The sequence below is a fragment of the Oreochromis niloticus genome, linkage group LG23, assembly GCF_001858045.2.
Source record: "Oreochromis niloticus isolate F11D_XX linkage group LG23, O_niloticus_UMD_NMBU, whole genome shotgun sequence".
Classification (NCBI taxonomy): domain Eukaryota; kingdom Metazoa; phylum Chordata; class Actinopteri; order Cichliformes; family Cichlidae; genus Oreochromis; species Oreochromis niloticus.
In genome coordinates, this window is record NC_031986.2 from 28128406 (window position 1) to 28154414 (window position 26009).

Here is a 26009-nt window from a genome sequence, read left to right on the forward strand (position 1 = left end):
TGTGATGAATGGACTGGTTCTTATATACTGTTTTTCTGCTTGAGCACTCAGTACTTGGGATTGTTTATGCTGTGCTTTATGTACCATGCTACATTCATCTATTGATACAAGAACTTTACCTGTTCTTTTTCTACTTAATGTTTTCTATCTAATATTCACACTCCAGTGGATACATCAGAGAGCAACTTGAGGTTGCCTACAATTAGTAGATAAGCTACTTTGGTTGCCTGGAGATCAGGAAGTAATAAGATAAGATAAGATAAGATGGCCTTTATTAGTCCCACAGGTGGGAAATTTGTTTTGTTACAGCAAAAGTGCAAAGTTATGTAGCAGAAATTAGAAAACACTGGAATGCAATAAAATACAATAAAATAAAATAAAATACTATATACAATAGAATAAAATAGAATAGAATAATATATACAATAGAATAAAATAGAAATACAAATACTATATACAACTGAGTAGGAAAATACAAAAACACAACTTCGTCAGAAGAAGAATTGCACGTATAGCAGTCTTATTGCACATGTGTGGGTTTGTGTGTTTGATCAGCTGCAAAAGTCTTTGTTGTGGAGTCTGACAGCAGTGGGGAGGAAAGACCTGCGAAATCTCTCCGTCCCACACCGTGGGTGCCGCAGTCTCCCACTGAAGGAGCTGCTCAGTGCTGTCACAGTCTCATGCATGGGGTGGGAGATGTTGTCCAACAGTGATGACAGCTTAGCCACCATTCTCCTGTCACTCACCACCTCCACTGGGTCCAGAGGGCATCCTAGAACAGAGCTGGCCCTTCGGATCAGCCTGTTCAGTCTCTTCCTGTCCCCAGCAGAGATGCTGCCGCCCCAGCAGACCACACCATAAAAGATGGCTGAGGCCACCACAGAGTCATAGAAGGTCTTCAGGAGTGGGCCCTCCACTCCAAACGACCTGAGTCTCCGAAGCAGGTACAGCCTGCTCTGCCCTTTCCTGTAGAGGGCGTCTGAGTTATGAGTCCAGTCCAGTTTGTTGTTCAGATGAACACCAAGGTACCTGTAGCTGTCCACAGCCTCGATGTCCATACCTTGGATGTTCAGTGGTTGCAGTGGAGGATGCTTGTGCCTGCGGAAGTCTACCACCAGCTCCTTGGTTTTACTGGCATTGATCTGGAGGTAGTTCAGCTGGCACCAGTCCACAAAGTCTTGAGTCAGTCCTCTGTACTCCTTGTCGTCCCCATCAGTGATGAGGCCGACTATTGCAGAGTCATCAGAGAACTTCTGCAGGAAGCACTGGGTGGAGTTGTGGGAGAAGTCTGCAGTGTAGATGGTGAAGAGGAACGGAGCCAGAACCGTTCCCTGTGGGGCCCCCGTACTGCAGACGACCCTGTCCGACACACAGCCCTGAGTCCTCACATACTGTGGTCGGTCGGTGAGGTAGTCCAAAATCCAGGTAGTGAGGTGATGGTCCACTCCAGAGTTCTCCAGCTTGTCCTTCAGAACCGAGGGAAGAATGGTGTTGAAGGCACTGGAGAAATCAAAGAACATGATTCTCACAGTGCTCCCAGCGGTCTCCAGGTGAGCGAGGGAACGATGTAGGAGGTGAACATGTAATGTTTTTATCATGACCTCTGTGATGTATAACTCTGATAACTATAAAGCTTTCTCTGCTTGTTTAGCTTTTCTTAACCGAGTCATTTCTACCTTATTTCAGCCCTTCTTCCAGAACAAAATGAGAAGTTGGTGAGGGTGATCTTTGCTTATGCAGCTTTCTAGGACTACCCTTGGAAAAGCCCAGAACCAATTGTAAGGTTAATCAAACTAAATCTTTACTGATATATACTGAGGAGTCATTAAGGGGAGGTCATCAAATTTCATTTTTGTACGGCAAAGAGTTAAAAACTGAGCTGTCTGAGATATTTAATCTTGTGAAGAGGTCAGTTTTTAAACGGGTGAAGATATTTTCCTTAACTCAACCAAAACAGTGAATGAAATTAAAATTAAAATGCTCCAGATTACAACTGGACTTGTAGACTCATGACTCTTTTCACATGGTAGGAAAGAAACTATGATTGTTTAGTTGGAAAACTTTGTTTCGGTTCTTCAGATGGTACTAATTCTTTTATCAAATGTCTGTTGACAACTTTGCAAAGACACTTTTCTTATTTTGTTAAATCTCTTTGGCTTGTTTTAAGTTTCCTCTACTTCCTCATGAATCTGGGAACTGTTAAGTGGTTTTTAATGCGTTTTGTGGAAAGCTAAGGAATGTGAATTTTGCAGAAGTTGAATTATGAGGCATCAATTGGTGACTTTTCAAGAAGAAATAATAGGAACCTTTACTCTTTTTACCTGCATTATGACACCACAGAGTCTTTTTAATTCAATTTGAAGGACTCTTTAATTCCTTCCAAAATGATTTATCAGCGGTGACTCTGGATCAGCTGCAGCCACTCTGATGGATGAACAGCTGCTGCTTCTTCCGTGGAAACCTGTTGTTTTCCCACATGTTGGATGTTTTATAATCTTCAGCCCTGGAAACAGTTTTCATAACTGCATCTGAATTTATGGAGTATTATTCATCATTAAAGTACTATTCCACCATTTTTGTGCTCATCTCCACACATTTCTTCTATCATTGTAATTATTAAAGCTGTATCTTAACATAAGGTTTGCATCAGGATTCAGCCTCCTGAACTCTCAGCACTGAGTTGCAGCTTTCCTCAGACTGAGGGTCCACACTGTAAGTATAGGCAGGAGAACACTAATGACAGATAATAAAACGTGGACATGTGGTTGTTAAAGCCTTTAAAGACCCTCATCAGCCTTTTCAAACAGAAAGGCTCTTGTTTCAGAAACACAGACTGGACATGGACTCTGCATATATTTTTGTTCTTAATCTTCCGTTTTTATTTAGCTGAATAGAAATGTTTGAATTGCTGATGCTGATTTAGACATAAAACTTCACACAAATTAAAATAATGCAGAACACACTGAAACAAACAGTAAGAGATGACGCAACCAAAGCAAAGATCAGGCATATACAAAAAAAGGGGGGAAATTAAGAGTAATGAGGAATGTGAAATGGTTCCCTACTGCTGTCTGTTTGAGAGCAAACTGTGTGGAGGTTGGGTGCCCTCTAGTGGATCAGTGACGGCAGACACATACACAGGTTTAAATATCCACTGAATGTGTTACAGTATCAGCTACTGATAGCAAACATCAAGCTGTCAAACTGTTGCAGATGTACACAGATGAACAATGTTTAAAAAATAAAGCAAAAATAATGATTCAATTGCATTTACTGCATTAAGCTTTGAAAATTGAAAAATTAGGTTAGTGGTTTCACTTTGTTGCCACAAGTGAAAGTAAAAGTCAGTAAAAGTTATTTTATTTTATTTGTTTTTGTTTTAAAAGACAAAAGATTATGGAAATCTTCCACGTCACTTTATAAATCATGAAATCATAAAACATTGATAATTGCAATAAAAAAACAAAATGAAATCACTATTTTTTAATAACAACTGTCTATCCTTCACATCACCGTTGAGGAATTTTGGCCGACTTAAAGTCTGGACTTTGGACCATTGCAACATCTTGATTTACTGTTGTAGATTTTCTGCTGGACTTAGGATCTTTGTCCTGTTGCATGAAAAAAAATTCCTCCTCAGGTCCTACAGGGTTTTGCTGGTGGTCACTTCGATGTCACTCAGATCCTTGTAGGTCTCTGATTGGTTCATATTGCAGTTCTTCCACTTTCTCTGCAGATTGTACTGTGTGCTGTTGAGCGGGATGTTGAATGAGGAAATGGACCGTGAAATTGTGGCTCTGAAAGCCCGTCTTCGGGCTGTGAAGAGAATGAAAATCTGTAAACCCTAAAAGACAGAATGGGAAGATGATGAGGATGATGAAATTCTTAAATTCTTTTAGCATTTTCATTTTTCACTTGATAAGAATAAATATAAAAATAAACAAAAGTTCCACACTTCTTGTAGAACTTGAACCACTTTGCTTCTGTCATAGTTTATTTTTGAAATATGTCTGTTTTATTTTTTGGAGTATTTTGACTTTTAAAAAATCACTACTGTTATTTTTTACAAAATACATTAAGATGTTTTCAGAAAATTACATTTAATAAAATCAGCTTTTTCTTATAATACATTTTATCAACTTCAGATTGCCTAATGTTACATTAGCACTAAAGAAAACAGTTGGACACCCCAGTGCAACAAAAATGGTTGCCTCCATGTGCAGTAAATCCCTGTGCAGTTGCGTTGCCCTTGAAATTGCTGCTTTGAAGATGGGGACCAGATTTGCAGCCACTCAAAGTCAGTTGCTAGCTTCAAAGAAACTCTGATGTGTCAGGACCGTTCATCAACCTATTGCTATTTAGGGGATCAAGTTGGCACTATATATAATATATTTTCCTGTGGAAGAAACAGGTTTAAAGAAACTTTCAACAATTACCTCTCGTTTGTTTTGTTTTTTTGTAATTTATGTGTTTATCTGAAGTCTGAGAAGCTCATGAAACCTTTAATCTCAGTTCTAAAATATGGTGGAAGGAGTCGTACCTGTGTGGTCGTACAGATGCAGAACAAAATGCTGAAGATCTGGTGTGTTTTTTCTGAACTGAGCAGCACGAAATATCCCAGAGTCCAGGACAGACCGAGTAACACCGCCAGAGACAAACTGATGAGGAACCTCCTCCTTAAAGACGACTTCTTGTTGCTGCAGTAAAAACAGAAAGAGTTAAAACCCAAACTGAAGCATGGCAGAAATGATTCACTTGTGGAATTTTTTACATCATGCCTATTAAGATGCAAAAATGGAGCATTATAGTGGCATTGTTTACAAACATTTAAAAACATTTATTTTACTTAAAATTGTGTATTCATGTATTTCTTCAATGTTACTATTTTGACAAAATATTGAAAATATCAACTTAATATGAAAGTAAAAAAACTTTGCCATGTTTTTTTTTTAACAATTTAAAAAACTAATTATTTACAAATTTTGTATTTCATGAGTTTATACTCAAAAGCCTAGTAATATTCTGACTTTTTCTTTCTTCATGGAATCATTTTTAATTAGCTGGAAGTCAGCAGTGAGAGGACGACAGCAGATTTAGATGTTACCTGGTCAGTCTGGTATCAACTTTGCATGTGGCCATGGAGGTGAGAACCAACAGGACAATGTTGTAAATCAGGATCAGGCCGATAGGAAGAAGGAAAGCCCAAAACATTGGCTTCCCAAAGTTGAACTGTTGCTTCTTATCCAACGCTGCCAGCCAACAACTGCAATGAGAGGATAAAAGAAGCATTAAGAAAAATACTTCTTGTCTATGTTGATCAAAACTTTATAAATACTTTATAACTGAAGATGTTGAATTTTGGTGCTCTGGTATGCTAATGCCACATCACACCTCAACAATAAACTGTTCTATAAATTAAACTGTGAGGTGGCAAATTTCATAGAAATGTCAGAAACATTTGGACAAGGCGATGACTGAAGTGGTAATCAAAGCAGATATTAAATAGATAAATAATAAATAGAAATGATCACAGAAATGATTACCCACAATTCCTCTTGTCTGTATCCCAGAGGATTGTGCATCCTGTAGCTCACCCCCAGTGTGATGACCATGAAACAGGCTGGCACTCCTAACAGGACACAATAAATCAAAACAGCAGTTGAAATAGATTTAAATTCAACATTTTAAGTGTGCCAGATATTAAAGTCAACATTGTTACTCATGTTTTTTTTTTTTATAAATGTATTACTTTTTCTTTATTTTTTATGTAAATATTGAAAAAAGAACTTTAACTTTTATTTGGGGTGTTTTGATTTTATTTTATTTTATTTTATTTTTTTGCATGTCTTGTTTGGTATTTTAGCAATCAGAATTATTGTCTAAAGGCTAAGAAAGATGCCCACGGATTTATTGTACAAAGTGGATCATTCTAGCTTTGCCGTATTGGTCCACTTGATTTACCTTTGTTATTGTTTTTTTTTTAATTATTATTTCATTTTACTTTAAGTTATTACAGATGGGACAGACATGACTGGGGGATAGGAAAGGGAGAAAGAAAGAAAGGGAGGGAAAGAAAAACAGAGGGGAAGAGGGACAGTGAGAGAAGACAACAAGCAAAAACAGAGCAACACAATAGGGAGACTACAGCAATAACCTAGATAAGTGTAACTAAAAGTAAATACTAAATATTGAATGTTATTGAGCAGCACCAAGTGCATGACAGCACACGCTGTGCTTTGAGGTAGCAGCCAAGGAAGAAATAGTTTGTGTCTGTGAGCACCCGTGTGCACACCTGTGTGCGTGAGCGCGCTTGTATTCAAAAGGTTTCTCCATGTAACAATCTGCCAGAGGGTGTAGGGAGCCATAGCCCCATTCCCCAGGGCATGAAGCAGGCATGGAGGAGATCCAGAGGCCCCCAGCGAGAGCCCAAGGAGGACCATCGCGGGGGCAGTCGCGCCACCTTCCTGGAAAGAGCTGAGGAGAACCCTGGACATGGGGTCACCCAGCAGACACTGTGCAGAAGCCACAGCAGTGATATGCCCACGAGCTCTGCCAGCAGCCAGCCATGCCTGAGCGGACCGAGCCCCAGGCCCAGAGGCCTGAGGGCCCCCAGGAAGGGGCCCGACTGAGCCACAGGCACCAGGTCCTGCCAAGCAGCCAATTCACTGACGCCTGAGGGCATCAACAACCGGTAGGGAGTGTGGTGGGGGGAGCTAGGCCCCCACACCTGAGGGGGCCTGAGATGCTCCCAGAGAGGTGGAGTCTAGGACCCGACCTAACACATAGACATAGACAAACAGGCACACAGATACAAACATACATTCCCACCCTCATGCACACATATACAAATACTTGACATTTGCCCAACCTGGAGCCAAACAGAAATGGACACGGGTGCTCCACAGGGGTGCATACTGAGCTCTCTCCTGTACTCACTCTACACCTATGACTGCACAGCCACTAGCAACTCTAAGATCATTGTGAAGTATGCGGACGACACTTCAGTGGTGGGTCTTATCACCACAGGTGATGAGACGGCTTACAGTGAGGAGGTCAGCGCCCTGACCCACTGGTGCCAAGACAACCATCTTACCCTCAACGTTGCAAAGATAAAGGAGTTGATCATGGACTTCTGGAGGTGCAGACAAGCACACACCCCCATCACCATCAACGGAGCTGCTGTGGAGAGAGTGAGCAGCTTCCGTTTCCTTGGTGTACATCTGGCTGAGGATCTCACATGGTCAGTACACATAAACAAAACATTGAAGAAGGCGCAGCAGAGCCTCTTCTTTCTCAGGAGACTAAAAAGATTCGGCATGAGCCCCCGCATCCTCAGGACCTACTATCACTGTGCCATTGACAGCATCCTCACTGGATGCATCACCACTTGGTACGGCAACAGCACCACTTACAACCGCAAAGCTCTCCAGAGAGTGGTGCGGTGTGCAGAAAGGATAATTGGAGGTGAGCTTCCCTCCCTCCAGGACATCTACAGGAAGCGGTGCCTGAGGAAAGTGGGGAGGATCATCAAAGACTCCAGTCACCCCAGCCATAAGCTGCTCAAACTAGTTCCATCAGGCAGGAGGTTCTGCAGTATCCGGTCCTGAACCAGCAGACTGACAGACAGCTTTTTCCATCAGGCCATCAGACTGTTGAACACTTCATAGACACCTTACTGGAACTCCAACATTATGCACATTATACTGTACACAAATGCCACTTGTTTTGCACATTTCCAACAACTGACCTCTGTTTATGTTTATTTCTATTTAATTTTATATATCTATATCTATCTATATAGATATAGATATAGATATATAGATATATATAGATATAGATATTTAGCATACATATTCAGTAATGCGCATACACTCTTAAATTTGTACATATATTTATTGTTATAATCCTCAGATTACCCATTCTTATATTCTGCTCGTTCTGATGTTATTGTATGGCATTTTGCACACCTCTGTTGCTTGTGAAGCTTGCACACAAGAATTTCACTCGCATGTGTTGTACCAGTGATGTGACAATAAAAGTGATTTGATTTGATTTGATTTGTACACACACTCACACTCCCCAAACACACTCTATACCTCAGGTCCAGGTACCATTGCCATCAAAAGGGCAATCCACCCCTAGACCCATGAGATTTTACCCTTTTCCCTGGGGTGAAGACAGGCAGACCACCATCTGTCCTGCAGCAGAATGTTTGCTTTTAAAATCAGTTTTGTTTCGGTTAGCTTCAAGAGTAGGTTTACTATGTTTTGGTTTAGGATTTTTCACTGGAAAATGTTTCATCTCACTTCAGTTTTTATTTTGAATTATTAAACATAGATGTTATTTGTCACTGCCAGATTTAAGACTCTTAGATAAGTCAAATAAGGATTCAGGTACAGGAAGATGGTGACAGATTGTCTGAAGCAGTTAGAACAAGACAATGCTATTGAACGAACCTCATAATACAGGCTATACCCAGGGGAGCCTACACCAAGTCTGTATGGTTTACCGAAGATACATAAACAGGATGCACCTTTAAGACCGATTGTATGATCAACCCGGTCACCTATAACATCTCTAAGTTTCTGGCTTCGATCCTCAACCCGCTGGTGGGCAGCTCTGAACACCACATCCAGAAAACCTTGGATTTTGTTGAGAAGGTGAGAGATGTCATTATGGAGGCAGATGAAACCATGTTCTCGTACGATGTTAAATCTCTCTTCACTTGCATCCCAGTCACGGAAGCGTTGGAGATTCGTAAGAGATTACAGGATGACCCCAACCTCAGCAACAGGACCACTCTCAGCATCGACTAAGTGTGTTTGATTTTGAAACTGTGTCTTCATTCCACCTATTTCACATACAACGGTCAGTTCTACAGGCAGAAACATGTGTGGGCCATGGGTTCCCCAGTTTCATCCGTCGTGGCAAATTTGTACATGAAAGAAGTGGAAAGGAGGGCTTTGTTATTCTACGCTGGAACACCACAAAGTCACTGGTTCAGGTAAGTGAATGACACCTGGGTCAAAAAAACAAATCTCAGGACGTACCACATTTCACAAATCACATTAACTTAGTGGACCGACACATCAAATTTACCAGGGAGGATATGAAAAGTGGCAGGTTAGCCTTCTTAGACTGTGAGATTTCCATCAGTAATGGGGGACATTTAAAAGCTGACGTGTACCGTAAACCTACGTATGCGGATCAGTATCTAAGATTTGACTCTCATCATCCACTGGAGCATAAACTGGGCGTCATTAGGACGCTACAACACAGAGTGAGCACCATCCCCACTAACACAGCAGCCAGGGAAGCAGAAGAACACCACATCAAGAAGGCCCTGAGTAAATGTGGTTATCCCAGCTGGACATTTGTCAAAGCTGGAAAGGTGCCTAAAGAAAGCTCCAGCCGATCCAGGCGAGAAGAACAACCGTTTCGTAAGCGAAAAAACCTGTAGTGATCCCATATGTGTCAGGAGTATTGGAGCAGTTGAGACGCATTTTTTCCAAACACCGCGTCTCTGTGGCTTTTAAACCCCAAAACACGCTGCGCCAAAAATTGGTCCACACCAAGAATCGGGTCCCCCCCCCAACACAAACATAGTAACATAGTGTACGCAGTTAAGTGCCAGGAGGATTGCCAGGATTTATACATCGGGGAAACCAAACAACCTCTGGTGAAGCGGATGGCACAACACAGAAGAGCAACCTCATCAGGTCTATTTACACCTACAGGGCACTGGACACTGTTTTTTCCTCAATAGTTTCATCACATTTACTGTCCAAGGACAGCGCTAGCAAGCACTCTCTGCTTATGACCAAAAAAGAAAAAACTAAACAAAAAACACCCCTTTCGTGTTGGTGGCAAAATGTACCATGTCGACCAATCAAAAAATGATATGTCAACATGACATTTGGTTGTTTAGGAAGAGGGGGAAGTCATACACCTGCTGCAGTCAGACCTGCAGGTATCAGGCTGTGATGTTTTCCTTTATAGTGGACAGAAATTATTTTTTTGGAGTGGTACAAATAATTTGTGTGGCATCTTACTGAATGCAGAACACCTGATTGTTATGTAAATAGTTTGAAATTTTTTTTTAAAGGTAAATGGCTGCACATAGCTTTGCTTGCAAAACGTAGTCATATGATTTTAAAATTAAAAATGTATATTTGCATTTAAAGTTATGTTTCAATAAATGTGTTTGTGGTTGTTACAGTAAAAAATATAACTTTTTCTTCTCGGATTTTATGTTTTTTGTCTGATTTTAGATCAATTCTGTTAATACAATATGTTAAAATGAAACATAACTGTAAATTCAGACGCGTGAGGTTGTGCTGAAAAGAATGATACCAAACAAGGCAAAGTAAATCGTTTTTAAAGGTGAAATGTAGAGGGAAAATTTAAAGTAGTCAAAAACAGCCAATTATACCCTTGTTGTTTTAATGTATTTTTAAAAATATTTCAAATTTGGCATTTTTGTTTTCTTTCTGAATGTCCTACCCCATCCCAGAGTCACACTCAGTGGAGTCCAGTGTGTTGGCAGGCTGCGGCGCATTGACCGGACCAGCAGCACCAGTTGAGTGCTGTATACACTGTTCCACATGAAGGTGGCCATCAGGAGGAAGTGCAGCAGAGCTGCTACAGCCGTACACAGGCCACGGTCCGGTTCTATGTGTTCATCAGATTTCGGGATTTTGTTGGTCCGATCATCACTTTGCACCTTAGTGTCATTCTGTCTGCTGGAGTTTTGGACTCCAGAGAGGAAGGTGATGATGAAGGCCAGCAGGCTGAGGTAGATGCACAGCAGAGCCAGCTTTGAATTCAGGTTACTTTGCTGCCCATGAGACTTCCTGAAGAAGCTACAGAGAGAAAAAACAACAAAGTTTTAATATTTTTAAACTTTTGTATTTCTAAAAGAAAAACACGAAAATCAAAAAGAAAAATGTAAGCCCATTTGTAAAGCCCGTACAGTCAACGAAATCATATTTGGTTTTAAGCACATCTTTTTGCTTTAAATGTAATGAAAAATATTTGTTATTATAGATATTTTTCTCTATATATTTTGATTTTTTGGTCAGTATAATATATTTTCATATTTTGAATTGACATTGCAACTTCTTTCTTTGATATTAAGGCTTAAAATCACACAAACATTTTTTTCTTTTTAGCTGAAAATATAATCATTTTCTTACTTAAACAAACTAACCTTAAACAATAAAAATTTATTGGTTACTACTGGTTTTCAGGTCTTACAAGTGGGAAAACATACCCCAATTATCCCTCCTAAAATTCTCCTGAATTTAAAATACTGCTTTTACTACAGACTCTACAGACACCGGTTTTACCAGTTTAGGACTTTAGTTAGTCAGATAAAATAAGAAAATAATCAACCCTTATTGTTATTATAATTATACTGTTTGTTGGATCCAAGCAAGTTTCAGTTTGTGAAATAACAAGTGATGAGTGGTAAATGTGATTAGAGAATTTAAATGCAACATAATTAAACATCATTTCTAATCTGTGAAGTAACCCAAACTTACTTTTCTTTAATGTGATAAATGATCGTCACAACCAGACCCAGAATAGAAAGAGAAAGTCCCACAATGGAGATCACATCCAGAGCTTCTGCATACTCGTAGTTCTCTCTGTATGACTAAAAAACAAACAGGATTTAATCATACCATAAAATATAAATAGTTTACATTTGGAGCTAGTTCATGACAAGGTTAAGCAAGCTGTAGCCTTATAGCTGTGAACCTCCAAACTTGTGACACTCACCCAGAGAGCAGCAAAGTTGGTGGTGTGGTTACAGAAACATCTCATGAGTCCATCTGAAGTGTTTCCTTTAGAGCAGCCGCTGGTGCTCCAGTCCTTCTGACTGTAGTTCCAGAAAACACAGGAGAAGTCGTACAGAGACATCCCACTGATGTTCTGAAACAGAAGCACACAGGTTTAGAAATCCACAACTTTGAGTTACAAAGTGTCTATTCTGGGTTTGGTTGTAACAATCATCCATCATATTTTTCAAATTCAATTCAAAAGTGAGCTAAATCTGACTAACGCCAGGGGAAGCAAAGCTCAACCCAATGCACACTGGACAAGAGACTATGAAAATAAGACAGGAAACAGAGACCCAGACTCCAGACATACAGCTTGATGCAGGGAAGGATGCAAACGCATAAAGCGATGACACTGAGATGAGACTCACTTAACACTAGTGATGGCCAAAAATTCTCTTTGGTGACACCAGGTGGCCAAAAATATGAAGAGTAGATTAAATCTACAACTTATAATGAACTTCTTCATTATGATTTCCCACTCTACAGAACTGAGCCAACAGCTTCTGTTTAAAATCATGTGACAGTTCTGTCAGATATCAGGTTGATGTGGTGCTTTGAACGTATTTTTAGTAAAAAATAATGTTATGTCTGTGTTAATAATAAATCACTTTGATGAATGGTCCTAATGTTTTTTTAAACATGTGCCATGGTGTGTTCCTTTTTTCTTTTTAGATCTCTTGATGTTTTTTTACTAATAATATCTATCTATCTATCTATCTATCTATCTATCTATCTATCTATCTATCTATCAAGAGCGAGCGAGCGAGCGAGCGAGAGAGAGAGAGAGATAACAATGTACAACACAATCTTATAATGGATTGGGATTATGCTTGTGCTGTGCTGTGCCCCTGCCTCCACGTGATTATGTAATAAACCAGCGGACAGGCATGTTTATATATAATATACTATAACTTCTATAGTTCTAACTATATGTATAGTGTATTTCTTTTATACATTTTTGACCTGGGAGCAGAATTGCTGATGAACTACTTTTTGTTTAGGAATAAGCAGAGTGTCCTCTCTTCCCAGCTCCATGTCTCTAATTATGTCACACACGTTTGCTCTCTCGCACAAATCACCAAAATACAGCACAAATCGCACCAATGATTCAGTTCCTTAAATTGAATCAGGTTGTCACGGTCCCTGTGTCTACCCAGCTGGTTGTGCCAATAAACTGATTGCTTGTATTTAAACTACTATAAATAAGTTGTTGGTCTATAATATCTGAAACATATGTCAAATCTATCCCTCATGAATTATATCAAGTAATATTGAGCCACCAACAACATTCCTGTCACAAGGCAGAAGCTGCAGTCAGTTTTGGCAGTGACTTTTTTATATCCTTTGTTTATACAGTTAAAAAAATGTCTTCTTTAAGAGCAGAAAAAAATGCAACAAATAAAACAATAGTTTTGTAAACATATTTTAAGTGGCCAAAAAGGACCAGATTGGTTATAATGTAGGTAACACAGAGTTATAAAGATACTTGAAAAACAGGTAATTGTATATATAACCCCCTTTGTAAATCCTAAGTTAAGAACAAACTCAGACCACTGGATCAAAGACCAGTTGGTCCAAGGACCATGAAAAATGTTTTTGTTTTTAATGTGAGACAATGACATTGCTTAAAGTGAAAAAAAAACAAACTTATTTCATGTATAAGGAAGTTATGTGGTTTAGAAACACACATTTGGATTTAAAGCAATCCTCCTGAGATACCCAGGAAATATCAAACTGATAGCCAGAGGGAAAAAAAAACAGTAGTCAATAAATGTTATCCCACTTTAATTATCATAGAAATGCTGAATTTCTTACTATTTGCCTGAATAGCATCTCCACATGTTGTGGCACCATGTTGCGCTCCTGCCCTCTGACTCTGGCTGACAGGACCCTGATGGTGGCCCGTCGCCTCGTGTAGAGTTTTGAATGGAAGAAACGATCGTTCTGATAGAGAACGAAACCCAGAGAGAGGTTTGAATCTGTCTGACGGCCTCTGACACCTTCGCCTGACATAAGAGAAAGAAATCCACTGTAGTTAGTAAAAACTAGTTGAAATTTGAAGCTTTTGTGTAGGTGTAAGAAGATCTAACAATGTCTGAAATACAGGTGATTCATTTTTACTAATAACAAACTAAAACAGCTCTCTTAAATACCCCTTACTAATACAATGAGCTTCTTCAAAAGTTCTGTTGTTCTCTCCCAGGAATGCAGTAGGTGGAAATGCAGAAAACTCACCTTTTGGGAATTGTATGTAAATAAGGGCATCAGCTTCGAAACCGTTTCCCATGACAACCTGTGTTGCATTTCTGTTCAGCTGAATTCTGTTGGCTGTAAAGCTGTCAGAGTCCCCTGTTGCAAAAACAAAACAAAAAAACAAAACTGAGCTGTTAGTGATCACATAAAATCAGTCACAACCTTCGACACTGGATCACTAATTTTAAAATTCCAAATGTAAGCTTTAAACCAACAAAATACTATTGTAGTAGTAGTAAAAGGCGTAGTGTAAGGTTTAGGTGTACTAGGAACTGGTATGTAATAGTATTCAGCCACAGCAAAGAATACCTAAATACTAACTAATAAATAATAAAAACTAAAACATTCCAAACACAATGAGTTCACAAAAGGACTATAATTTCAAAATGCTGGGTCACAGACCCAGACCCCCGACACCGCCGTGCACATAATTCCTCAAGGTGTCCCTTCATTTCTCATGTGCTTTGACTAGCACCATCTAAACCAGTGGTTCTTAACCTTGTTGGAGGTACCGAACCACATCAGTTTCATATGCGCATTCACTGAACCCCTCTTTAGTGAAAAATAAAATATGATTTTTTTCAAATTCAAGACATACATATGTTTTTTACCGGTGCATAAAATGAGCCATGCATGTCACCGCAGAGGCTCTGCCGAACCCCTGAGACCGACTCACCGAAGCCCTAGGGCTCAATTGAAACCAGGTTAAGAACCACTGATCTAAACCCTCCCTCCTTGACACAGTTATGCAAGACAACTATCAAAGGTGACTTGTGGTTCTGACAACACCAAAAATGGTATTATCATCTTCGATGAGGTTTAGCCGCTTGGTGGAATTCTATGTCAGGGGCTGGGTCTGCGACCCAGCAGTTTTGAACTTGTTTTCTATTTCTATATCTTATGTTCTTGTGTTGCCACTATTAGTTAGGATTTAGTTGAGTTTTTTTCTAGTTTTACTTCTTCTATAACTCCTGATTTATAAATCTTTTCTTGTCTTCAGTGTCAATATGTCGTGTGTTTCTTGTCTGCATACTTCATGTTGTCAAGTTTGTGTGCCATATCTAAGTCTCTCATCGTTTCTTGTTTTATTTTTATAAGGTCTCATGTTCATTGTGTTTAGTTTCACTTCCCCTGTGGAATCATTATGTTCACTCTAATCAGGTGTTTCCCCAGGTGTTTCCACTTCCCTCATTACCCTTCTGTGTATTTAGCCCTCTGTCCTCCTTTGTTCAGTGTCAGGTCATCTGTTGTGTTTTGCGCCATGTCTCCATGTTACAGGTATCTTTGTATCCACATCAAGTTTCATGTTTAGGGTTTTATGTTTATTTTTAGTTTTCCCAGTTATTGTTTATTCTCCTCTTTGTTTGCCTTGTGCAATGCTTTGTATTTCTCCATCAGCCATATTAAGTGTCTCGCTTTTTGTTAATTCAAGTTTTGTTCCACGTTCCTTTGTTTCTGCATTTGGGTCCACTATTCACAATACATACAGCCTGCTTCTGCATACTGTGACATTATACTTGGCTCTCTGCCAGTTTTGTGGGTTATCATTATGGAAAGCGGTTCTCCTCTAATCAGTCTTTCAGTTTAACCAACGCTTCCAAAACTGCTTACCATCTCATCTGTTCGCTTCAGAAATCGGCACATTATGGCTACCGTACCCAAAGTTAATTAACCATCTAGGCACCCCCTCTCCATCTTCTATTCAAACACAACTTCATGTAAGCATTTACGAGCTGTCAAGCCATTACCTCAAGTCTTAAAATCCCTGCATGCGTCACTGTCAGAGCTTCAGTTCAGAGTCAAGTCACGTGTCTATCTGATCGAGGGTCACCCTCGTTCATCTATCAAGGTCTTTTGTTGTCCGGAATATCCTTTGATCTCTTCTCTTGCCATGTTTTTCTAATTTTCCAAGCTTATCTACTCTACTCCATGGAATTCTCAGTCACCTTATTGAGGCCATGGCTACTTATCTTCGCTAGCCTGCCTACCGGTTATATTACTGCAGAGGTCTTTGACCTACATAACACAGTTACTACTACTTCTAAGGGATGCCTTCTTTGGGGATCTGCCAGGCCAAAAGCTGGCACCAGTTCCCTTTGAGGCTTTCCCCAAGCTGCAGCTCATTCATGTTTAAGCTATTTGCCTTTATGTACTTAAAATATGCTTTCAACTCTAAAATGAAGATGTTGGCCCAGCTACACTGCAAAATCTCCAGTGTTAAATTGACACTAGAAAGTGTCTGTATGTGTCCACTCTTTTGAGTGTGAAATTAACACTTTTGACAGTGTTGTATTAACACTTTTGACAGTGTTATATTTCTACCAGTAGTCAGTGTTAAAGATTAACAATGACTAACATTAGCAGTGTTGTTTTTCTAACACTGAAATATTACTAGCATTTTAGTTATTTTCCAGTGATAGAAAATCAGCACTGCTCAGTGTTAGTCATTGTTAATCTTTAGCACTGACTAGCTTACTGTTAGAAATATATATATATATATGAATTTCAGGAGCAGGACCACGCCTCGAAACATGCCCCTTCCAGTTGTTATCTATATATGACCACCCAGTTCTACAAGCTGTTCGTTCTCATTTCCATGCCCTACCCTCCCTGCCTTTTATCCATTCTTTCACTTCTTCACTTCTCAGTAGTACATCAAGATCTGCTAGGCCTGGGAGCCACCACCCATCCCCTCAAAACCTTTCTTCAAACCGCAGCTCATTCATGTTTAAGCCGTTTACATTTATCTACTAAAAAATGCTGTCAAACCTAAAATGAGGATGTGTGTCAAGCTAGTCAATTGGGACATTTGATTTCAGTAAGTCACACGATAGGGTGGGGCAAGGTCTCACAATGGGTTCACCCGAAACCTTGGCTGATAATGACCCACACCCATTTTCACAACTTGGCAAATCTGAGTAAGCAGATGATAGATAGTGGGTTAATGACCCTCCTTTGCGACAGTTCCATTAGTGCTTAAATCTGGGACTCTCCACCAACTGGTCTTAGAACTAAAGAGGCTTCTTAAATGAGAGGTGAAGTGTCTTCAGGAAACAAAAAAATCCAGTTACTTTTCTTTCCAAGCTCCTTTGCTTATTATGACCTGGATGAGTGAAAACTTTCAAAGATGATAGTGTATGTTGCACAAAATGAACAGAGGTCATACTGAGGACTGAGGATGCCTTAACACAAACATGAGATTAGAAATAAAGTGACACAGTGGTGGAATGGTTAGTGCCATTAACCCTATATCCAGATGTTTCTTTGGCCTTTCTGTGTGTTCCCTTTGGACCAGTGTGGGCTCTCTCTTTAGGTACTCTAGCAGACTCACAAGATGACGTGCATGTTAGGTTAATTTCTCACTCTAAACTGGCCATGAATAGATGGATGTGATTTAATTGAGTTTTATTTTATTTTATTTTATTGTTGTGTGCCGTAAGGGACATTATTACTGAAACGCTCTCACACACACTACTGAAATGCTCTCACACACACTACTGAAACGCTCTCACACACACTACTGAAACGCTCTCACACACACTTCTGAAATGCTCTCACACACACTACTGAAACGCTCTCACACACACTACTGAAACGCTCTCACACACACTACTGAAACGCTCTCACACACACTACTGAAATGCTCTCACACACACTACTGAAATGCTCTCACACACACTACTGAAATGCTCTCACACACACTACTGAAATTTTATCTCTCACACATACTACTGAAATGCTCTCACACACACTATCATATCTATCTAATAGACTCCAATTTGTACATGTAAATGGAGAGTCCTCTTCACACACTAAGGTCAATTATGGTGTTCCACAGGGTTCAGTGCTCGGACCAATTCTATTTACATTATACATGCTTCCCTTAGGCAGCATCATTAGAAGACATAGCATAAATTTTCACTGCTATGCAGATGACACGCAGCTCTATCTATCCATGAAGCCAGGTATCACAGACCAATTAGTTAAACTGCAGGAATGTCTTAAAGACATAAAGACCTGGATGGCTGCTAACTTCCTGCTTCTTAATTCAGATAAAACTGAGGTTATTGTACTCGGCCCTGAAAATCTTAGAAATATGGTATCTAAGCAGATTCTTACTCTGGATGGCATTACCTTGGTCTCCAGTAATGCTGTGAGGAACCTTGGAGTCATTTTTGACCAGGACATGTCCTTCAACGCACATATTAAACAAATATGTAAGACCGCTTTCTTCCATTTGCGCAACATCTCTAAAATTAGAAATATCCTGTCACAGAGTGACGCTGAAAAACTAGTTCATGCATTCATTACTTCCAGGCTGGACTACTGTAATTCTTTATTATCAGGATGTCCTAAAAACTCGCTGAAAAGCCTTCAGCTGATCCAAAATGCTGCAGCAAGAGTACTGACAGGGACTAGAAAGAGAGAGCATATTTCTCCTGTTTTGGCTTCCCTTCATTGGCTTCCTGTTAAATCCAGAATTGAATTCAAAATCCTGCTCCTCACATACAAGGTCTTAAATAATCAGGCCCCATCTTATCTTAATGACCTTGTAGTACCATATCACCCTATTAGAGCACTTCGCTCTCGCACTGCAGGCTTACTTGTTGTTCCTAGAGTATTTAAAAGTAGAATGGGAGGCAGAGCCTTCAGTTTTCAGGCCCCTCTTCTGTGGAACCAGCTTCCAGTTTGGATTCGGGAGACAGACACTATCTCTACTTTCAAGATTAGGCTTAAAACTTTGCTTTTTGCTAAAGCATATAGTTAGGGCTGGACCAGGTGACCCTGAATCCTCCCTTAGTTATGCTGCAATAGACGTAGGCTGCCGGGGATTCCCATGATGCATTGAGTTTTTCCTTTCCAGCCACTCACTATGTGTTAATAGACCTCTCTGCATCGAATCATATCTGTTATTAATTTCTGTCTCTCTTCCACAGCATGTCTTTCATCCTGTTTTCCTTCTTCACCCCAACCGGTCGCAGCAGATGTCCGCCCCTCCCTGAGCCTGGTTCTGCCGGAGGTTTCTTCCTGTTAAAAGGGAGTTTTTCCTTCCCACTGTCGCCAAAGTGCTTGCTCATAGGGGGTCATATGATTGTTGGGTTTTTCTCTGTATTTATTATTGTGCGATCTACTGTACAATATAAAGCGCCTTGAGGCGACTTTTGTTGTGATTTGGCGCTATATAAATAAAATTGAATTGAATTGAATTGAACTACTGAAACGCTCTCACACACACTACTGAAATGCACTCACGCACACTACTGAAATTTTATCTCTCACACACGCTACTGAAATGCTCTCACACACACTACTGAAATGCACTCACGCACACTACTGAAATGCACTCACGCACGGGAAAAGACCCAGGGAAACTGAGTTAACAATATAAACGATATAAAAATAACGATAAAAAAATGATAAAAACCCTGAAAACCATAAATGTCAATGCCGGTACCAAGCGACTCACAGACCGGTACCAGTCCAGGGCCCGGGGATTGGGGACCGCTGTGCTAGTAGCCTAAGTGAAGAGGCCGCATTACTTAACAATATATTAGCTTCAAGGTGCAACGCGGAATTCGCAAGGATGTTGATCAAGAATTCTAATGACATACAAGGAATATCAATTTTTAATAAAGACTTCAAAATAAGTCAATTCGCAGATGATACATCTATTTTTTTGAAAGATAAATCAGTGGTAGAGAAAACTCAATTTTCTCTAAAGCTTCTGGTTTATCTCTTAATATCAAAAAATGTGAACTACTCCCGATTCATACAAGCTCTGACTCCTCAATAGCTTCGGTTAGAGTTGAATCTAAAGTTAAATATTTAGGGCTGATAATATCTAAAAACCTAATTAGAAGAGAAGACACCAATATTTCTAACCGTATCATGGAGATGAAGAAATCACTTAGCCACTGGTTAACCAGAGACCTCACTATTTTTGGCAGAAACATCCTATCTAAAGCTAAAGGCATCTCCAAATTGATTTATCCTTTTCACTCTCTATATATCTCCTCTAAAAACATTAATAAGGCTAACACAATTATTTTCCAATTTTTGTGGAGGAATAAAACCCATTACATTGAAAGATCTCAGCTTGTGAAGGAATACAATAAAGGTGGTATCAAAGCTCCACAATTTGAATCTATGGTTGGCACCCTTAGAATTAAATGGTTAAAATCCTGTCTGTCACAGCCAGACTCTATGTGGTTCCACATCCCACGATCCTTGTTTAATAAATAGGAGGATTAGACTTTATTTTGAAATGTGATTTTGAGGTAAATAAAATCCTGATCAAGATATCGAACTTTCCCAAACAGCCTTTGCAATGATATTGCACAAGTAAAATGTTATTTACCCACAACTTCTCTCCTCATAATTCAACCTTATGGAATAATAGGGTAATAAAACTTAATCAAAAAAATCAATTTTCGAGAGCGACTGGTTTAACAAGAAGATTATATTTATAACAGATTTGTTGGATGATAACGGTGTCATTCTAAGTTACACTGACTTTTCAGAAAAATATTGTCTAAACTGTTCTCAAAGAGAATATAACAAATTTGTAAACTGATCCCACTGCCTCTGCTTCGTTTGATTAAAAACTTTATGATATACAATAATTTCTCATCAGTGTTTTCTAATTTATTGCTAGGACAATGTCAGCCTTTTGATAAAAATGCAGTGATAAATTTATTAGTAGTTTCTTCAAAGACAAAATATGTCATAGTTATGACAGAATGGTTACATGGCATGGTTCTAATTTAGTTATTTCAGATACACTGGATAAATCATACTTGAAATTTATGAAATGGCCTATTCTACCTAAAGTTAAAGAAACACACTTTAAGTCATAAGCAAAATTAATTCTGTGGCAGAATTTCTAAAAAAGAGATTTGGCTTTGAGGTGGATCAGTGTTCTTTTTGTACTGATACAAAACTACTGATACTGATATTGCCCGTCTCCTGCTATTCTAAATTTTGATTTATGCTGAAGCTAATATATTGTTAAGTAATGCAGCTGCTTCACTTAGGCTACTAGCAGGTTGCTGAGTAGACATCTGTGTAGTGGTTTGTTTGAAATCTACCACTTTTTTCTTCAGTTTCCTTGTCAGGAAACAACTTCCTGTTCAGCTGAAGCGCCTTCCTGTTCAGCTGAAATGCCTTGGTTTTCAGTGGAGTGTGTGAGTGCGTTTCAGTAGTGTATGTGAGAGCGTTTCAGTAGTGTATGCAGTGTTGGTCAAGTTACTTGAAAAAAGTAATCAGTAACTAATTACTGATTACTTCCCCAAAAAGTAATCCCGTTACTTTACTGATTACTTATTTTCAAAAGTAATTTGTTACTTAGTTTTTAAAAACATGATTTACAAACTGAATAGGTGATAAAGCGATAGATCTTTCAGCCCAGTTCTACTTTCTGCCTAATCCATCATATAAAATGTAATCAAATGGAAAAGTCTCTTTTTAAAATTTGTTTTATTAGTTTTAATCTTTTAACTTTATGCATCAAGCAAAAACTAAATTATATGCAACATTCTCTGACTGGAAGAAATTTGTTTAACATTTAAACCTATTTTCTGCACATTCCTGCACATAAAATAAAATAGGTTTTTGTGTTTACACTCAGTCTTTCAAATAGATGCAAGTAAAACACAGCAGAAAATAAATAAAATCAAAGACTAGCGGTCCTGTTGCTCTATTTTCACCTGTAAAGCAGAAGTGGGGCAGGCGGAGGTTTGCCGTGGTGCAGGTGTGCTGCAGCGGTCAGTGGAAAAACGATGAAAACGATGTGCCGGGAGTCCACTGTTGAGTTTTGGACGAAATGGATTCTGGGATATTTAGCTGTACCAAGTCCACACCGATGCATGCTCGATAAAACGGGCGGAGCGAGAACACATCCGGGACTTTTTCGCGTTCTCGGCTTGATGCGTACTTCGAATTGGAACAGTACTTGGTCTCCGACTGATGACGTATCACGAGTACACGAGAACGCAAGTACGCACAAGTACGCATATTGAGAAACGCCCTTTATTGAGGCTGCAAGGGAGGAAACTTGTGCCTAACCCCTTCCCGTAGTCATAATAACTAAGAGTGCAATCCAATAAAACATAAAAGTTTATCATAATACAGCTCAGACTTTCTCCGCGGGTCAGGCCTAGGCATCATTGTTAAGTTAAATATTTTTAGTTGGTTGCAACACTACATAGTAGACCTCAGAATCATTGGTCTTGTTCTCCACAACTTACCGAAAAAACTTAGTGTTACTCAAAAAATCTCTTGGTGTGACATTTCATCAGCTCCGCACAAATACATTTCAGTATTGGGTACATTTTAGTCATTTTATGCAGAGCTTTGTTTCAGACTGAAAAACGTTGACCGTTACTGGTGAAATGAACTGTAATGACTTGAGTGGTTCTGATTTCACCTGTACTGTCACCATCAGATCATCATTATAATATACAGTTACTGCAAAAATCTCTGAATCAGCCTCAGCTAGTGGCTATGTTTAATACTACCAATGAAGTATCTCCACTAGCTTGGCCAACATCCTCATTTTAGGGTTGACAGCATTTTCAATGGATGAAGGCAGATGGCTTGAACATGAATTAAGGCTGCAGTTTAGGGAAGGCTTAAGAGGGGACTGGCAGCAGCTCCCAGGCTGGGCACATCTCCAAATAAGACATCCCCTAGAATTACTAAGGTCAGAGATGGTTGCAAAAATATAACTGGTAGGCAGGCTTGCAATAATAAGTGACCCATGCCTAAATAGGGTGGACAAGGATTCCACTAAGTGGACCAGATGAGCTGGGAAAATTAGGAATGAATGGTGTGAGAAGAGATCAAAGGAAATTCCAGATGATGAGAGACCTTGACAAAGGAGTGAGAGAACCCTAATCACATAGCGACGTGGCTTGACTCTGAACTGAAGCTTTGGAGGAATGAAGACCATATGGTTGTAAAGAAGGATCGTGAGCTGTAAAACTTAGCCATGTGTTACTGGAAGTTGCCCTGGTACCCCGGTCCCAAGAGGTCTGCTGCTGCATTTTCAAAGGAGGGAATGATGGAAGAGAAACTGGCAACCCAGTGACAAGAAACATTTGCTGCTGTTTATTGGAAAGAAGGGCTAGTGGAGCGATTAACTGGCAGCCCAGTGGCAGTAATGTTCATAGTTGCTCCATTTTGTAAATGATAGACAAATGGCAGATAAACCAGAAAGCCAGTGCAAGAAAGGTTTGCTGCTGCACTCTGCAAAGAAGGAAACAATATCGTAGAAAGTGGCATCCCAGTGTAAGGAATGCTTGCTGTTGTGTTTGCAAATGAATGGCACAGGGGAAGAAAAAAAGAAAGTTTGATGCAGAGATGGAGAGAAAATTAACATCCCAGTGATCGAAAAACATGCTTTTGCATTTTGCGAATGAGGGAAAGAGAAAGAGAACCTGGCATCCATTTGTTGCTGCGTATTGCAAATGAGAGATAGTAGAGCAGTTTTTTTGGCAAATGATAGATGGCAGACAACCTGGCATTCAGGGGACAGAAAAGCATGCTGCTGCATTTAGGTAAGGAGGGATACACAAACTGGCAACCTACTGTCCATAATTTTTTTTGTTTTTGCAAACAATAGATAGATGGGACTGACATCCTGGAGGCAGAGGGGTTCACTGCTGCTTTTACAAAAATAGATCCAGAGAAACTGGAAACTCAGTTGTAGAAAAGCTTGCTGCTGGTCATACAAGGTCAACTAGCACCTCCATATCAACAAAATCAAACAAAATTGGTGTCAGTCAACTGTGCTATGTTTGTGCTGGTTTGTGCTGCTAAAATTTTTGTTTGTGCTGCCATCATTTTAAAGACATTAATTAAAGTTTATACAGGTCATCCAACATCAACCATCCCTTTTCTTTACTGTTGTGAGAAATAAACCAGCATTGGATATTTTTTTTTATCATGATCATACTCTTAAAACTAAAAAAACTAACATATAATAGTTGAAATAAACTGCATTCTGTTGGAGAGAAAAACTTCGATTTGACCTCAAAATGATTTATTAGTTGCGAACCGTGTTTCCCAGGTGTTTCCTCTTGCCCTGTTTCCTTCTTGTATTTAGTGTCTGTATTTCCCTCTGTTCGGTATCACATTCTCCCTCATCTCTGGCTGTCTGTTCTATTTGTCAGTGAAATTCTTAGGTTTTCCCACTTTAGTTTCTATTATTTATTCTGTCCACCAATAAAGGTGTGGTTTTGAGTAAAGTTCTGCCTGTTGAGTCTATCCTGCCTGGCGGTCACAGTGACACTTGACAAAATCAAGGTCCCCATTTGTAACTCTGTCACCACTGTCCCATAAAAAAATACACACAGACACGGCATTCAAAGTTTTACAGTTTCAAGACTCCCTAAAACCACAATTGTTCCTTAATTTGACACACACCTGTGGATCTTTAATCTATCTGAACAGATATGCCCTCAATGTTAAATTTATTAAAGTATTCTTACTGCTGTCAGAATGTGTCAAATTTGACTGAAACTGTATGTTAGGGTTACCTAGTGGAATATGCTGTGATAAAAAAGCAGCACACTTTGCTGGGTTTTTTGACACACAGTTTCTCACTGACCTTTAAGAGAAGTGAACTGGACTCCCTGAGTGCCTGCAGCAGAAATCTGTGCTGACTGGACCACCAGGTTTGGCTGAACTATCTGAGATTGAGATGCATTGAGATTGAGGCTGAGGTTCACAGAGAGCTGGTCCAGAGTCACCGTCAGCCTGGAGATAACATACAAAAAGCATTGTCATTTCTAATGTTCAGCTGCCAGTCCCTCTGAAATGTAATACCTAATCATTTTAAAGTACCAGGTTTATTTTTAGCTATTCAAAAAAAACAAAAAACAAAACAACAAATACACAAACAAAAAAACCAAAACAAACAAAAAGAACAGTTGTTTACAATTAGATATCTATACACTTTGAATCCTATCAGCAAATTACGATACAAAAAAATCACTTCTTTTAAAACGGATCGCCCCCAAAATTGTGTAACTTTGTTTTCGGTTGATATATTATGGGTTTTGTTGATTGGAAGTCAAATAACCAGTCATTACAACCAGGGTATGCAGAAGAACACGTTGGATTCCACTCCAATCAGCTAAGAACAGGAAACTGAGGCTACAATTCAAAAACTCACCAAAATTGGACGACAGAATGCTGGAAAGATCTCATTTGTTTTGATCAGTCTTGATGACATTTAGATGGCAGGGTCAGAGTTTGGTATTGCTACTAGTCATGACCATCCCTTTATGACCATAATATGCATATTTACCCTAAGTACATAGTTTCCTCTGGGTCTAATAAAGTGTTCTGATTCTGATGTACCCGTCTTCTGATTGCTGCCTATAGTAAGATAATGTGCAAAGCTCAATTCATTCAGTTCTCTGTACTCAAATGGCCTCCACAGTCACCATACATCAAACCAATATTGCACCTTTGGAATTTGCATTAAAGGTGTGAAACCAAAAACTCTTCACCAACTTTGTGATGCTGTCATGACATCATGGGCCAAAATCTCCCGCACCTTGTTGAATCTATGAAGTTCTTAAGACCGTCCAACCTGGTACACTCAAGCTGTACTCAATGAAATGTCCAGTGACTGTAGTTGTTTAAACAATTGTTCCACAAAAAGAGAAAAGGGTCTAATTTAAACCAAACACAATAGGAAGCTTCATATAAGTAAGATCAGATGACACAGATACGATGAGACATGAGAACTTAGGAACCTTGTACCCATCGATATAGATTTTATTATTTGTTTGGTTTACCCCAGAGTTGCGTTTTTTGCCTTGGTATCATCTGGCACAGTGGCGTTCAGCAGCTGACTTACTGTTGCTACTGCTGCCACCCTGACGTTCTGCACAAACACAAATA

General features: G+C 39.4%; 1 protein-coding gene across 1 annotated transcript in view; it reads right to left on the minus strand.

The window, feature by feature from the left end:
* Positions 1–2869: 2869 nt before the first annotated feature.
* Positions 2870–26009, minus strand: part of LOC100710979 (adhesion G-protein coupled receptor G7) — a 28322-nt gene continuing 5182 nt past the window's right edge. The window contains exons 6-16 of the mRNA XM_005462909.4: positions 25904–25992; positions 24706–24854; positions 14079–14192; positions 13659–13849; positions 11782–11934; positions 11544–11656; positions 10504–10862; positions 5548–5629; positions 5105–5263; positions 4541–4697; positions 2870–3844 (exon numbers count right to left, since the gene is read on the minus strand). Coding sequence (XP_005462966.1) covers positions 3644–3844; positions 4541–4697; positions 5105–5263; positions 5548–5629; positions 10504–10862; positions 11544–11656; positions 11782–11934; positions 13659–13849; positions 14079–14192; positions 24706–24854; positions 25904–25992 — 1767 coding nt within the window. The 3' untranslated portion in view covers positions 2870–3643. The remainder of the gene's footprint in view (positions 3845–4540; positions 4698–5104; positions 5264–5547; positions 5630–10503; positions 10863–11543; positions 11657–11781; positions 11935–13658; positions 13850–14078; positions 14193–24705; positions 24855–25903; positions 25993–26009) is intronic.